At 33.0% G+C, this 17,407-nt stretch overlaps 1 protein-coding gene across 4 annotated transcripts in view; it reads right to left on the reverse strand.

Moving 5' to 3' along the window:
• LOC133184147 (receptor-type tyrosine-protein phosphatase kappa-like) overlaps positions 1–17,407 on the reverse strand; it is a 36,437-nt gene that overhangs the window by 16,167 nt on the left and 2,863 nt on the right. For 2 of the 4 annotated variants that reach the window (XM_061319030.1, XM_061319029.1), the window contains exons 2-6: positions 8,096–8,254; positions 6,115–6,360; positions 2,436–2,573; positions 1,050–1,202; positions 214–507 (exon numbers count right to left, since the gene is read on the reverse strand). In XM_061319030.1, coding sequence (XP_061175014.1) covers positions 214–507; positions 1,050–1,202; positions 2,436–2,573; positions 6,115–6,360; positions 8,096–8,254 — 990 coding nt within the window. The remainder of the gene's footprint in view (positions 1–213; positions 508–1,049; positions 1,203–2,435; positions 2,574–6,114; positions 6,361–8,095; positions 8,255–17,407) is intronic. The other 2 variants (XM_061319031.1, XM_061319033.1) reach the window with 2 other exon arrangements.

Raw genomic sequence — 17,407 nt, forward strand, 5'->3', positions numbered from 1 at the left:
CAGCTAAATGTTAGCAATTTTTATCAGTTTAAGTAATGCTGAATTTGTTGGATCATAGCAAAGTTTGTAACGACATTATCTTAGCGAGTTCAGATAAAGGTTATAACAGATGTATACCATTCTGTGTCTGAACTCATACACTTATCGCGGTACCAGATCTAGAGAGACCTACATAAACTCTAATAAGATGAGGGGTGACGATAAGATACAGACTGTAAACATTGGCCTTGATGGTCAGGGACTTGCTCCCCGCTTTCCCTGACACGGCACAGGTGACCATCTGCTCCTCTTTCACGCTGTCCACCTTCCAGACGTTGAACCGGGTGTACAGATAGGGGTTAAGCTCTTTGGACTGCAAACGTTCCACTTTTCGGTCGGATGAAATCCCTTCTAATCTGATCTCGTCTTTCCCCGGGGTGGGGTAGGCGGTGACAGTGCAGTTAAAAATAGCTGGCTGTCCGGGATTGACCTTGTCGTTGTTAAAGTAAAGGATTTCAGGGGGTGTAACTGTATGAAATCAGATTTTTAAATTCAGAGATTTTCTGATAGTCTTACTGTAACAGATTTTCAAGGGGAATAATGGCATTAAAACTAGGGTTTACATTCCGATTTTAATGATAATGAAAACTTTTACATTAATAAGTTTTGGGTGGAATTCATTTATTCCTTGTTTTGATGTTTTTTAGTGAAGATGTAATCTTCCAATGAAATTTACATCATGTAATAAAGAATTAACGGCAAGGCCTACTACTGATTAAAGATTGATAATGAAATATGCCGGGTTTCAATTATTCATCCGCAAAATTGATAATGATGTCTGCATGAACAGTGGTTTTGTAACCAAACTCAAACTGAATATTTCCTCGTTGGAGGATGTGCTTCAGAATTTTACTGACGAAGTTCAAACAATCTGTTGCTATGTCAATATCGCCGCTATCCTATCTGCGCACAACATTGATAGTTCGCCCTGAACTCTTGCCAAGTATTTCAATTTTTTGTACAAAAAATAATTAAGAGAATTTGATAACGGAAAGCTCGAAGGGGGTTACCTGCTTGGCAGAAGCCATCCCCCTGGTGAAAGTAGCCTTCTTTGCATTCACATTTGTCTGTGGGTCCGGTATAACGATTGCAGTGGAGTGGATTTTTGCAATAGCAGGTTTTGGTGCAATCCCAGCCATACTTGTTAGTTGGACATGCCGTCGCTATAAAAATATCAAATCACAGCCAATTGCTAATAAGCTTCAGCCAATTTGCACACATTAAAATTCTTGTTCTAAAGATCCAAACCAGTTATCGTGAATTTGTTGCGTCTCAAGCAAGTTTCATTTAAACAATCATTAAAAATCTGTCTATTCGATAAATGCTGTTACTTGTATTTGAATTATTCCAAACAATGACAAATTAAACTTAGTAAAATGCAAAAAAGAAAAATCTACGAAATTAGCTCTTGAAGTACTGACTGAACAACAGCATCCAATGGATCAGGTTCTATTAGTTTTCTATTCAAAAGTAAAAAAAAAAGTAAATCTGCAGCAGCAAAGCTACAAATCAAAAAACAGAATTATCATTTTGCCACTTTTAATGCGATTCTTGCGTGCGGTGTGATAAATATGAGCGATATGATGTAATATTTTGATATAAACTTGCTAGATGAGCTTGCCATTTAATGCAATATTGATCTATCATTAAATGTGATGTAATTTATTGCAATGATAAAGATACTTCGAGTTCTTGTATATCTGCCTGCATATCACTCTTTTTTATCTGTCATTTGAAGTTAAAGTTATACTTCTCTAAACATAAAAGTTTCTTGTACTTTTTTTTTCTTTTAACTAGAAACCTTTGAGGAAGACCTATTTGTTGATGTTGTGAACCAATTTTAAGATCTATCATATGATGGATATCTTTCCCATTGTTTACTCACGGTGGTGGCCAAGTGATTCTTTATGCTAGATTCGTGTTGGGGGGTCTTGACCATACAGTTTCTTTCTCAGATAATACATTTGACATTTGTTGGCAAACTCTTTATATCTTTCAAAACAATATGCAAAAATGAGTACGGCTTCCTTGCCAAAAGTCTTGCCCGATTACGTTATGCAATAATAAAACAAATCACGATAAAATAGCATCTCTGATAAGTTTACGCAAAAATAGAATTTCTATAATAGATAAACGCTACAGTTTCCCATAGAAAATATTCTCCTCTTTTGAATATTTCAGAGAATACGTGCTTAACTCTTGCTTATGCAAGAGCGCTGTTGCCTTTAATGACAAGCATGTGGTTTTTGTATTCAAAATTTTCTCCTATCACATCATATTATTTCAGGAAGTTAAGTTCTAAGGAAAATGGCTAATGTTATTAAATTTGACAGACATGAAACTTCTAGACTGTAAGTTGAGTGATGCAGAGGTTACGAAAACGTCCGAAGACTTACGAGTTTGACAGTTATAACCTTCCCAGCCTTGTGCGCAGCCGCTGGAGCAGATACCAAGGATACTGTCACACGCTTCACTGATGTCTGCGCAGTGGCATTCCTTTTCACAGTTTGGTCCAAAGCGCCATGTTGGACAGTCTGAGGAAAAAAGAACAATTAATGGAGACATTGCAAAAAGGGTCTGCATATAGACGATATATTTTTAAAATAATACTCGAAAAGGAAAGAATAACAAAATGAAATACGGATCCATGTGTTTCTATTATTGCGTATAGATGCTATCAAGTACGATGTTAAAGAGTAGATGGGAAGGAACATTACATAGAAAAAATATGTTCGTTTAATTCAGGGATCATAAAATAAAACTATTAAATGCCAGTTATTTCTTTTTCTGAGATAGAAGGATTTTTTATGCCAGACATAAAGAAATGGTTACAGGCACGCATCAGACATGGTTCTAACTTGGTTCCGATGCTGATTATTTAAACTGCTGAAAGATGCCTCGTGACACGCAAGTGCCACCTCCATGTGTTTGTGTTTTTTCCCTGATATTTTTCACTCCTCATTCTTTTATCATTATACATAATCTAGATTTTTGGGGGGATCATTTTAATTATTCAAAATAAGAATCGAAAAGAATATTGCCCTGAAGATTTTTATCAGATATTCAGAATGAAGATTGAACAATCACATATACCTCTGGTTTGTTGCTTTCAAAAGTAATACTGAAATACTTTTTTTTCTTGGAGAGATTGACTATGTTGTATTTTACCAAAAACAATACCAATACATATGTACGTGTAAAATCAGAGTATAAAGAACGTTTAACCCGAAAGCGAAAAATTGCAGCATATTCTGTGCAATCTTAATTCTTTCTCTTCTGACTATATCTCTAGTTTGAAATGCAAATTAAATTACGTCGTTAATGATAAATAGGAAGTTAAAAGCCCTGGATCAAATTAAATGCACTTTGTTTCAACATTCTATAGTCCCCTGGGAAAGTACAATATTTTGGTTTTCATTAAATGGCACGAAACGGGGAGAAAGGGAGAGAGATCTTACACGCCTGTTTTGTTAAAAGAATATATTTCATCCAGCTTTTTAAAACTGTCAAAACACGTAAAAAGAACATATTAAACAATCTATTATAATAAACAATGAATAAATACAAATGCAATGCACCATTTAAAGAAGAAGAACCATCATTACATTCTGTTAGCATCTGCCTGCTTGGTAGCTTGGGGGTTTGAAATTTCATTTCAATCACGCTATGGTACTTAAAGCAAAATCAATCTAGATGATTTGATAAAAACGGAATCACACTATTTTCTATGAAGTGTGTATTAATTTTCACTTTTGAGGCCATATAGCACGACTACTCGCCTTTATGGGATACGAAGTGTCACATACGTCATCCATGTTTTTAAAGCTTAACATTGCCTATATTCCAGAGATCAAATGCTAATATGAAAAAGTACCAAAGTTGATATTGCACAGTTAACTACCAGTTGTTGATGTTTTTATTATACAATAATTGCTACAGTAGTTGTTGTTGTCTTACAAAAATTACTTGCACTGTTATAATCTGTGTACATTCACTTAATAAATGTTGTTGTAATGGTAGCTTTTGTGTTGAATAAGTAAAGTGTATTGCGGTTTTTAACTAACTTGCTTTCGATGTTGTTGTACAACAGTACAATACCTCATTTCAGTTGTGGAACATTGAGATTCTGTTGCATAGTGGTTCACAACACAAATGATGTTATATTTCCTGACAGTTGATGTTATTGTACAGTAATTTAAGGTACTTTTGTGCATATCTCACTACAGCTGATTACATTGTATCTCTCCATTCTCCTATGTTATTATTGTCTGTCATCATGCACTCTCTATAATTATCGATGTTGTTATAGCTTACTTTAGTTTTAACAATCATTTACAAGTTCAATTCATTACTATGCGTCAACACTGATAGACTTGTATTAATTTTGTAAATACTATATATAGTTGTTGTTAATTGTTGGTTGACAAGAATGTAATAACTATATTTAATTTGTTGATGTTGAACACTGGTATAAATCTAAATGTTATTACTATATTTAATTTTTGATGTTGAATACTGGAAGACCTGTATATAATATCTCTATTTAATTGTTGATTACTGTTAGACCTAAATGTATACCTCTTATATTTCATCGTTAATGCTTAATGCTGGTATGGAACTTAATGTTTACCTTCTATATTTCATTGTTTATTTTGAATGCTGGAATAGACCAAAATGTATTCCTACTATATTCAATTGCTGTTGTTGGATACTTGTTACTGAAGAGTACTGCATTTGTTGTTTGTATACAATCACTTAGTGCAGTTGTTTATGTTGTTGTTTCTATGTTGTTACTTACTACAGTTGTTTATATTGTTGTTTCTATGTTGTTACTTACTACAGTTGTTTATGGTGTTTGTTTATAATCACTTACTACAGTTGTTTATGTTGTTGTTTCTATGTTGTTACTTACTACAGTTGTTTATGGTGTTTGTTTATAATCACTTACTACAGTCGTTTATGTTGTCGTTTCTATGTTGTTACTTACTACAGTTGTTTATATTGTTGTTTCTATGTTGTTACTTACTACAGTTGTTTATGTTGTTTGTTTATAATCACTTACTACAGTTGTTTATATTGTTGTTTGTATGTTGTCACTTACTACAGTTGTTTTTGTTGTTGTTTGTATACAATCACTTACTACAGTTGTTAATGTTATTTTTTTCTATGTTGTCACTTACTACAGTTGTTTATGTTGTTGTTTCCATGTTGTCACTTACTATAGTTGTTTATGTTCTTGTTTCTAAGTTGTCACTTACTACAGTTGTTTTTGTTGTTGTTTGTATACAATCACTTACTACAGTTGTTTATGTTGTTGTTTGTATGTTTTTCACTTACTACAATTGCTTATGTTGTTGTTTATATACAATAACTTACTACAGTTGTTTATGTTGTTGTTTGTATACAATAACTTACTAGAGTTGTTTATGTTGTTGTTTGTATGTTGTCACTTAATAGAGTTGTTTATGTTGTTGTTTGTATGTTGTCACTTACTACAGTTGTTTATGTTGTTGTTTGTATACAATCACTTACTACAATTGTTTATGTTGTTGTTTGTATACAATCACTTACTACAGTTGTTTATGTTGTTGTTTGTATACAATAACTTACTAGAGTTGTTTATGTTGTTGTTTATATGTTGTCACTTACTAGAGTTGTTTATGTTCTTGTTTGTATGTTGTCACTTACTACAGTTGTTTATGTTGTTGTTTGTATACAATCACTTACTACAATTGTTTATGTTGTTGTTTGTATACAATCACTTACTACAGTTGTTTACGTTGTTGTTTGTATGTTATCACTTACTACAGTTGTTTATGTTGTTGTTTGTATGTTGTCATTTACTACAGTTGTTTATATTGTTGTTTCTATGTTGTTACTTACTACAGTTGTTTATGGTGTTTGTTTACAATCACTTACTACAGTTGTTTATATTGTTGTTGGTATATAATCACTTACTACAGTTGTTTATATTGTTGTTTGTATATAATCACTTACAACAGTTGTTTTTGTTGTTTTTTGTATACAATCACTTACTACAGTTGTTTATGTTGTTGTTTGTATATAATCACTTACTACAGTTGTTTATGTTGCAATGCTCCCATCGCTTGTTACTGTCTGTTGTGTAACACCAAGGTCTGGCAGCGTCCTTTGTTGTCCGGCAAAATTTGTCCGGAAGTCTGCGGTCCGGAAAATCGTTTCCATTATACGAGTGTCTGTGGGGCACCTGAGAATCCCAACGTTGGCACGTAAACAGGCTGTCTGTGACCGACTTAGTCCCCATGTAACTCCGTGCTCGACCATTGTAAAAGCAGTTGTTGTCTACAAGTTGAAAACAATCTGTTATTATTTGCAATTTAAAATTTCATCTTAATGTTGAATATTTTTTTCAAATAACTTCTAGTTTGGGTATTAAAGAGCAAGGTTCACTAAGAGCCTTTTTTTTTTGGCCATGTGCATTTCTGAAAAATCAAACTGTTCAGTTTTAGTTGACAATACATTAAATTTCACCTGGGCCCTTGTTAAGTTCATATCTATTAAAATTGACAATTTTCGCGCATGTTAATGAATTGCGTCATTATTCCTATATCTTGAAAATTCTTTCGAAAATGGCAAAATAATTCACTGTTGTTCAATATATTGCATAGAGCCCAACCTCTGATCTAAAATGTGCAATTATATAATGAAAGAACTGTTTCTGTAGATTGTTTTATTTTTGGATCGAGGGATGTGCTCATATTTTAATTCTTTGGTGAAGTTACTCAAACACACCTGTTTTCTGCAAAATTCAAGAACATTGCAATTTCACAAAGCTTGTTTTAATACCTGAACTCTCAGAGGAACTTTGTTATAGGGAGTGAAAGCACGAAGTCTCTACTTTATATGGGCCATAGGATCTTGACCAATTAAGATGTGGATAGGGCGATTTTATGCATAAAGTGAACCAGCTCTTTTTCACTCATGTTCATTAAAAACGTTTTTCCCTTAAATATTTCTTTGTTACCCATTTTCTACTTTATTTCTATATCACTGATGGTATATTGACTTTTTAAAATATATATATAATTTGCCTAAGATCATAAAATTCAATTCATCCAAATTTATGTCATTTTTCCAATTATTTACATAGATGGTCTTTTCATTAGAATTTCTTTTGCAATGTTTTATTCTTGTAAATTTGATTGCTAATTTTATTGGGATTTGTAAAATAACAGAATCGGACGAAGCATATACAATCAAGAAAATATCTTCTTTCTGTCACCCTTTGACACACGCCAAATCATGTACCGGGCACCCTTATGCTAAACATAATTCATGAAAAGATACATGATAGTTTTCAATCTAAGATATAAGACATTCCTGACATTGTATCGCAAAACTATATCTAAATTTTTTCATATTTTTTGTTGAGCATCTGGCATTCTTGAATGCATGATTTTTTTCTCTCTATTTTAAAGTAATTTCTATCACGATTCGAAGTCGTAACGAGAATGAGTACTATATTACCATTCATCAGTGTTAGGTGGTATCGGTATCACAGACAATTGGTGACGAGTTTCATGCCTACTCACAAGCCTAAAAATAGCTGGTCGTGTTTTCCCATGTTTACTTACTCTGTTGACAGTGGGATCTTTAGATACAATAAGTAAACAGAGAGGAAGCGAAATTTGTTCGAACACGAGGAGTGTCCTTTCTAACAGATTTATTTTGTCAAATAAATTCAAATAAACTAATATGACTTCTGACAATAAAATCTTTCAGAATGGACAAGATATTATTATTTGGAAATGAATATAATAAGGATTCATTTAATTGGTACAAAACCATTTTGCATATTGAAAATAATGCCATTAATTATTAAAATTTATATTTATCTATGAAAACTCAATATTTGTAAATTTTATTCGAAACTAAAAAAAATATTATGCGTTGATGTATACAGTACCTTTTTTGTGCAGAATTTTTTTGAAGGTTCAGCGATGTTTATTCTTATTATAAACTTAATTATAGCTATGGGCCTTTACCTGTATTTAGAATATTTAGTTTCTTAATTTACCTAACTGACAGCCCTGTCCCCAGAATCCATTGGCGCACTCATCACGTGGGCATCTTCCGGTCTCCTTGTCACATACTCGGTCTCTAAAGCAACGGCAGGTGAACAAACAGCGATATCCAAACGTTCCGTCTTTGCATTGTAATTGTAAAGCCTCTAAATCTACAAAACAAAAGTGTATTTTTGGTATTTACTGGTTAAAAATTAAACACACTCTAGAATTATTCCAAATTGATAACTGTTTACATTGTACGCACAACTCTAAATAAGTAATAATGTTCTTGTGCATTATTCATTCATTGTGCTTTCTACGTAAAGAGTGAAATTGCATTTTAATTATTTATTGAACACAGATAAAAATCTTGATAACATCAACTAACGTTGTAAGTAATAACTGGATTTTGCAGACAAACGACATATCATTTTTCGCTGCAATGCAAAATTCGGTATCGCTGTACCAATTATCGAGTGTTTCTTTTACATTTAACATTGACTTAATTTGTTTCAAGGGACAAAAACTTAATCAAAGAAAATACATCGTCTCCAAAATCCACGTATATCCGGTTAAAATCTCTGGCATAAGATATATAAAAAAAAATTATATGGGAAAAACTTCGCCGATTTAGAAAAAAAAGAAAAGATTTTCCACCTGTTCAACCGAAATTCCAATCAAGTGTCAAAAGCCAGGTGATTAAAATAAAACTGTGTAGGAATTTTCTGAATCGGGTTCTTTGTTAACGCACAGGTCTTCTGCCTTTTCTGTTTATCTTGGAATTTTTCTTATCTTTTTCATGAAGCCATTTCTCTTCGTCTTCGGTGCTCTATTTAAAGGACTTTCTCTTCATTTTTGCCAACGAGCTGTAACGTCCTCCCTTACATATGTTAGGCGGTGTTTTATCATTAGACTCTAATATCTGCATTTTACATATTTCAAGTGTGTGTATCTGTTAATTTCTGTCAATCTAATCATTGACAAACTGCTTTTGCGGCATATTTCTGTTGCGTTATGGCTGAAATGAATTTAAATCGTGCAATACCATCGCAATGATGCCACATAGTAGACTCGATGAGGACCGCTGCACTGGAGTTGCTCTGTGCAATTAATAAATCTTCAAAGTGCACGACTGTATGAAGTTTAAAAGAAACAGACCCAACACGGATTAATCACCAATTTATAGGGGGAAAACCCGAGTCCTGTGGTTCATTGGCGACTGAAGATTCTGCTTTGCCCTACATGTCAACGTTTTTATAAAGAGGAAGGGTAACATATTTGGAAAGTGTTCACAAGCAACTATTGTGAGCAAGTTGCAATAGTTCAGGTGAAAAGGTTATGGAGAGTAGGGAACAAAAGAAAGAATGTATTGCTCTTTCGTTTATGTTTCCTGGTATTTCTTACTCTTAAATTTCTAATTTTTTTTTAGTTTAAATTTCAACTAAAAGTTCATCAAACTATGTAACTCTCATATTCAATTACACTGCACTCGAAACGGTTAAGTGTGATTGCAAGTCCATATGTACTTAAGTTCGCAAAAACTGTTTAAAAAATATATATAACAGGTTCCCTGATGTCTAAAACACAAACATTTCAATTTACCTTTTTTATAGTACGTACACTTATTTTATCTAAAAGGTAAAATCAACGAAAAGTACGTTTGCCAAACGATGCGCAAAGTTCTTTTGGTACTCAAACATGTCTGGAGAAAAAAAAAGTTTGCTATATTTAACTGTCATGAACAGACATGAGCCTTTTTGTTCATAATGTGTATCAAATAGAGGACATTCTCTGGCACTGCGCTTTGGTTCAGAGATACATCAATGTCCTATCTGTCAATAATATGGTCTTAATTCATACTTCCGATCTGCTTCATTTGGCTGTTGACTAACGTCATTGGTCTAATATACTGAAATCGTCATGTTATCGACATATGTCCTGCAGGTTTCTCTCAAATGTGGGTATATTTTCTCTGCCATGGTCAGATGTCATACAAAGTTTATACCTTTGCACATGTTATGTTTCCTTTTTTAAAAGGATTTAATTATGAAAAAATTAAGACATGTACGTTTCGATATCAAACTTTTGTTAGCTATTAACTACTAAAATGATTTTTTTTTCAAAAATTAAAAACAAAGACAAACAAAGCATTAAATGTCCATAAATCAGGTTGAGATTTTAAAAAAATCGCCCATTAAAATTATTGATGCTGTTTTCATTCCGCTTAAATTACACTGTAACTCTTGGGCATATGTGACATTCATATTTGGAATTTACGAAAGTAACACTTGCGGGAAAATTCAGCGCAACCGTTTCATTTTCCGGATGTTCCCTAGACATTTTAAGATTTTATGATCATTAATGTGTTCAGGGAATGAGGTGTTTTTTTAATAGCTTATCTTAGTAAAAGTTCACTATAACCTTGTGTCTTAGTTCATAGACAAAAATATATTGACCTTCAACCATTTTTACAGCAATACCACTTTTTGCATGGTAGTACGTACATCAGGGAAATTATCCATTGTCTTGTCGCTTCATATTGAAAAAAAAACAATTGTTTATATACGCGCGACTTAAGTTACAAAATGTTATGAGGTTTAAATTGAATACATCTTACTGAATAGTGCACAAGGTTTTTTTGAGTTTGGATGAAGAGACTTAAATTACTGAGCACGTTAAGGTTCCAGTTTGTTTGCAGATCAAATGCAGATGCAATTACATTTCTCCTTCTGTTTTCGTGATCTGACAAAATGTCGTCTGAAGTTAATCGCTTCCATTAATTGGAACGTCAAAGATATTGGGTTTTTTCTGCGGCAAAGTGTCGCCACCTAGGGTTTGCAATGCATTTACAGGGAAAAAAAGACAACGTGACAACTTAAGAAAGACCCAATGCGACTGTTAAGGCCTGGCAGAAGCGCAATTAAAGCACGACATCTTGAATCAACACGTAAAGTCACAATTGAGCCGCTCAATCAAGCTGCTTCTACAGTATTATCAACTTAAGGATATGGTTCTCCCATGAGATTTCTGAACCAAACATGTGGCAAGGGGACAAGGCTTTTTGTCAAACCGTATTTGTTTGTTTTATTGACATTAATTGCTTCTTTTGCAAGGAAATGATAAATCTGTAGAGAGATTTTTTTTTATTTAGTATCTTGCGTAATTTGAAACATAGCCCGTAATCATGCGGTCATTTATGTCGTTACTGATTCATAGAAGCCTTAATAGTTTCTAGTGTTTGATCAGTAAATGGTTTCCAATCAGATATTGACAAAAAAATTCTGCTGATTTTCCACGGCAGAATTTCTCCGACTTTAAACGTCAGATATACAAGATTCTTCTCGCTTTATCGATGTCAAACTAAACAATATCGATTTTTAAATTATAGCTTATCATTTTTACTGTGGGTGAAATTACAGTAATACAACAAAAAATGATATGATTACCAAACTGTAACGTCAATAATGCAATGAAAGGGTTGTAACTTCCGGTAAACTCTGGTGTTTTGAAAGGTCAGATGTAACACACTGAGTCATATAGGGTAAAATCAAACCAAAATGACTGTTTCTAATAATTGAGTATTTATTCCACTCAAGAGACGATTTCTGGAAGCATGTTAAATATTTAGTTTCAATGAACATGTATCCGTTTCTCCGTAACAATAGAATACTTGAATATGAAATTTGAACTAGGGTAGAGTGGGGTAATTTCGACCACTTATGCTGATTTGTGGCTTTCAATCCACAAAACACGACTGTTTTCAAATGTACTAGTTTAAAAAAGATTCAAAGTGATTGAGATTGATTTTTTCTTCATATTTTTCTGCTTTAGGAGTTAAAAATGCATAAAGAATAATGAATTGGTTTAAAAACAAGTAAGCATATTGCGTGGGTTAAGTTCGACCGGCCTCGGGGTAATTTCGACCACAACAAACATCAAAAAGAAAGATAACTCTTGCAATGCAAGTAAACTTTACCTGTCGCACTTTATTCAAAATTTATGGTCCCGTCCGAGAAACTATATTGCCTTATTTAGAAAATACGTGTATCTATCTCTATCCCTCTCAATAAAAAGATTAAAATGGATAAGTACTAGTATCCATACAGTAAAGAAATGGGTTGGGTTACTTAAGCTTTTTAATGCTGTCTTATTGACGTCTTAATTCTTATTCCTTATTCTAAATTCTGCTTTTAATTCGCCAACTCTATATTTTAAAATTGTGATATATATAGTTATGCAAATAGATGAAATTTTCTCAGATTCCACAAATAATTTCTTTGATACGATTTTTAATATGTAAAACCCAAAAGTGATTTTATTTAATATCGTCTTTTCACAACACAATCATTCTGATTGTATATACATGTATAAGGTTTGAGCATAGCATTAGAATTGCGTATATTTTTCTTCATTAATTTTTACCATTTACACATTCAATTGAAAATCGTTGTATTACGTATTTTACGTGTTTTTTTAAATTCTGAAAAGAGATAAATCCTGAGAAATTCGATCAAGTCAATTAAATAAAGATTTACAAAAGCAAAGTCCTCTGAAATCCCCCCCCCCCCCCGAAAAAAACAAACAAACTCAAACAAATCATTAATAACGTGTAACATCATAGTGTTTTTTTTATTGTTTTGTTTTTTGTTTCTTTGTTTCAAGATACTTGTGGCTCTTTTGGGTGTTGTTCTGATATTTTGGGTACTATTTGGATTTCTGTACCTGGACTGTGTGATACGATCTTAATACGACTGGTTCGTTGGTTTTTCGATAGCCCCAGTCTTATCCGTCAAAGTTTAGGCATTCGTAATAATGAAAAAAAAATTACAAAAACCTAATTTTTTTTTTTTTACATACAATTAATATTGCCTGCATCCTCTATTTTGTTAATTTGACGGGTTTGGAAACTTTTGGATTGCTCTCGCCATGTGCTATTTCATAGCCAGTGCCGACTCCGTGTTCTCTCGCACGTCGATCAGTGATGCACCCTCGTGAACGGCCCGGACAATATACTAGTATATAGCTAGGTATGCAAATGTTAATTAATCTGACATATTTTTTTTAAATATAAAAGGTTATAGGTAGATAATATTGTACATATACAGTATAATCATTTTTTTTTTGAAGATCTAACTCTGCATTGCATTAAACAGCTGTTAACGACAACTTACACATATTTCTGATTAAGTGGTCGAATTTACCCCGCGTCCTTAAAATCAGTAGGGGTAATTTCGACCAAAATCAAATGGACGTTTCTTGTGCATTTTGAGAGAAATCCAAGATAAATTTGTACAATTCTGCAACTTAAAGATATTCCAAGAAAAAATAAAACAATTTTAATTTAATTCATGCTGTAGACTGTTGAACAAGGTTAAACTTAAAAAGAGGTTGTACGAGTTGTCTCTCTTGCATTTCCTTGATAAATCAAGCGCATTGAAGACGGGGACTTCGAACGTCAAACTGGAGACATAAATAATAGTAAAAATATTATTTATATCACTGATCAAGCCATATTTGCGATGAATAATTACACTAGGACACACAATTTGAAGAATAGTTTTCTATAATTCCGAATAAATTAAACATGTCTCAACATTTCCGTAGATCTTCGTGTAGTGTTGTGTTCCTGTGGTCGAAATTAAACGGTGGTCGAAATTACCCTGACTTACCCTACATGTATGTTTCATGTATATCGACCCGTCCTGTTTGACATTGGCAATGACAAAGCAACATTTACAAAGGTATCATACTACTGCGGTACATGTACACTTTGACCATATGGTCCAATTTCAAAACAAATGGTAACAGGTACATTTGAAAAGAAAAAAATATATCAATTCCTCAGAGATGTATTATGTTGTAAATAATAAATTTGCTTCAACCCAGCAAATTCAAAATTTACAAGATAAAATGAATTCTATAACGCTGATGTTCGCTTTTTTCAGTCGGTATGGTATAAATTATCTGGAGCGTTTTGGAGCTTTATGTAATGAAAACTCATCGACAAAGTGCATGTAAATGAGAAAACCATATTTATTTGCAGCATGCTAATACTTTGAGGGATTCCCTTCTCGATTATTTGGTCTAGGATCCAATTAATCAGAAAAACAAATCTATTAGGCATATTAATAAGAACCATCATTCCATCTTCACACACATTTATCGGATACATCTGAAATAACATGCATATAACATTTGGGGTTATAAGTAGCACGCATCGTAACGCCAAACAGTGCCCTATAATTTAGCGTATAATGGACGAAAACGTCTCGTTGAATCAGTATTGACAACCACTGTTGCATACGTTGCATTTGTGACTAAGCTTCTCTTTTTCTTCTTTATGAAAAACATCGAGACAGATGCATTGCCCCCTATATCATAACTGACGTCTAGAATCCTCCAATATGATATTACCCCCAAAGCCTCGGTCTGATGAAAAATTCATTTGTAACCATTTTCTTCTTTTTTTTCCTGGTTGGTAATAATACCATATTTTCAATTGTTCCGCTGAGAGCTGGTGAGGTCATTTTATAGAATTTGTTTCCGCAGTTAATAGTACCTGCCTTTGTACTCCTTGCTTTTCCATCGTCAAGCCATCATGCGATATCATGAGCGTCAGAATCAAAGAACTACTCACGCGGAAAGAAAAAAAACCTGGAATTGGACAGATAGGATATGGTCCCATAATGTATAGGTCCTATGATTCATCGTTGATTTTATCACGCCAATTAACGTCTAATTTCCCCATGTATTTATCGATACTCTGGTTTTACATCTTTAACACATTATTGATGCTTTCATGACAATCATATAGAGTTCATGACAGTCAAAAGATACAGAGCACAATTAATGCTCAGCGCTTCTTTGTATATATATGTCAACAGATGAATGCCAAGAATCATGGCAATCATGTTTTTCTGCGACACACAGAGATGAATGACAACCTGTCTCTTGTTAATCGAAAATTAATTGAATTTTTTTTAATGTACCAAATTCGTTTTTCCTTTTAAAAGTATGACTAATAGTGAATCAGTTATTAATAATCCTAGCAGCCTCTCTTTTTTTTTTTTAAATTCTTCTGTCTTCCTTCCCCCCAGCTTTAACCTCAAAGTCTTCAGGTAAATTCACAAAAACATGGCAGAGCAGTTAAGTTCAATTCTGGTATTAGAGGAATCTCTTTCTTATCATTGGAAGTCTGTATAAAAATGTAAATTTTATTAAGAGGGGGTGCATCATCGTTCTAGAATTCAGATTAGATTCGTTCTTCTTCACTTCTCAAACTGACAGGGTAGAACTTCGAGTTTTTTTTTAGACTTATCTAAGAATTCAACGAGTTCTCAACTACGTGATTTTATTTCCGAAGAAATTGCACCAGGTTATCTTGTTCCAAGGCAGCATGCCTATGGTACCTCTATAGTGAAACAGGAGATTTATCAAATATATCATGGAGAGTTCGGAAACCGGTGCAAATTCAAAACAGAAACTTGTATGGATGGTCCTCACTCCTGGTTACAAACATTATATCTTGAAAGTCATAGAAAAGATATTGTCATAAATCAATGACCGCTATTTGGCTTCCAATCATGCAGTACTATGAGACAGCACTCTAATAAAATAATTCTAAAGGAAACTTTTTTTACAGGTCTTTACATTTACTAGGTTGGTTGAAAATTTTTCATTTTTTTTAAATAACCGGCTAATTAGAAGGGAAAAAAAAAAACAGGTATCCTTAGTAAAGCACATTATAATGAAGAGTTGCAAATCTGTGCTTTTATTCTCTCTAATGATATTAAAATTGCAAACAGAATTTTTTTTCTGTTTGCTAATATTCAGAAAAAATATTTATTACAAGAACATTCTGAAATATCATTTATACTGCAAAATAAATCAGTGCACGTATACAAATATTTGCGATTTTTTATATTAAAAAATCACATGCAGAAGACCATAAACTCATCATTCCATATTTCTTTGTCTGGGGCGCCAATTTTCCAGTTTATTTCTTGTTAAGTGAATATTCAGTAGGGATTAGAAATTACCATAGCTAATCGGGAAAACATCATTTTATAACGCTATTGATTTCAACAATGAACCTGCCTTGGTCCCTTGTGCTAATTAAGTATGTAAACGAATTTTCGTTGTAACTCGATGCGCCGTCTTCCCAGATGTGTTTTGTATGGAAATTGGGCTAAATTGAGAGACAGAAAAAAGGACTTGGGATGTTCATTTACAGTATAATACTGATAATGCGCTATTTTTTCGATATATAAAAAGATATTGATCTGGGAAAATTTACGAAATACCCTCCGCCTTGTTTGCACTCACAAAAAAAAAGAGAAAACTGGTTTTGCTATGATCCATTGGTTCACAAGCCATACGACAAATCTTCGAAACAATGGAACGGACGTTTGGATGGTCGATTCCTCAATATCATCAATACCTGTTGTTTGATTCGGGCTCTTACAGAAACCTCCTAGAATCTCTAGGGTCCGAGGAACCACTGTCACGAGATTTGTGTTCTATTTGTATCCTTTCAAATTACACTTTATTTGCTTTTGTGGACGTAATTACAGAAGCAAATGACAACTGCAGTGTGTTTTAGCTGCTGATTAAAGAAAGGCTGTGAATCAATGGGACATGACGGCCATTAAATACATTGAGAGAGAAAAAAGGACGTACATGTACGAGAAGGAGTTGGGTGAACATAGCGTGCAGAAAGCCTATAGCTTCAGATATATAAAAATCATGTTCAATTTGTGAATTTAGCATTTAGAGTAAAGTTCTCATTATTTAAATCTATGAAATTATGAAAAAACTAAACTTTTCTGAGGAAAATTTTCGCGGCAAAATTTATTCTTTTATTTTAAAAAGTAATGTAGTATTTGTGGGGTTCAATCCCTTGCAATAAAAATCTTGAGTATCATATTCTTTCGAGACTAGCACGCTGACCAACTCAAGTCCTGATAAAGAGTGGCATTTAAATCATGTTTGTGATATGACCCTTGACTTAATGGACTTTCAAGTATTTCTTGAAAAGATGCGAATATTATGTCATAAAAGTATATTTTTAAGGTATAGTGAGTCTTTGCTCCATATTTTTTGGTAACCAAAAAATGTTTATTTGTGTGCAAACTTTGAGGATTAACTTTCAAAAAAGTGGAGAAGACCCACTCATATCGAAAAATAGTGTTATAGTATGAGGAAATGACTCTTTTTTGCCCCCTTTAGTTTGTTTATAATATTTCATAGGCAAATAATTTCCATATTTGAGGGATTTTTGCAAATTGTAGAGATTTTACATAAAGTATATTTTAATGTTAGAT

The sequence above is a fragment of the Saccostrea echinata genome, unplaced genomic scaffold (assembly GCF_033153115.1).
Source record: "Saccostrea echinata isolate AGI-Se365-2 ecotype Australia unplaced genomic scaffold, CSIRO_AGI_Sech_v1 ptg000010l, whole genome shotgun sequence".
Lineage (NCBI taxonomy): Eukaryota > Metazoa > Mollusca > Bivalvia > Ostreida > Ostreidae > Saccostrea > Saccostrea echinata.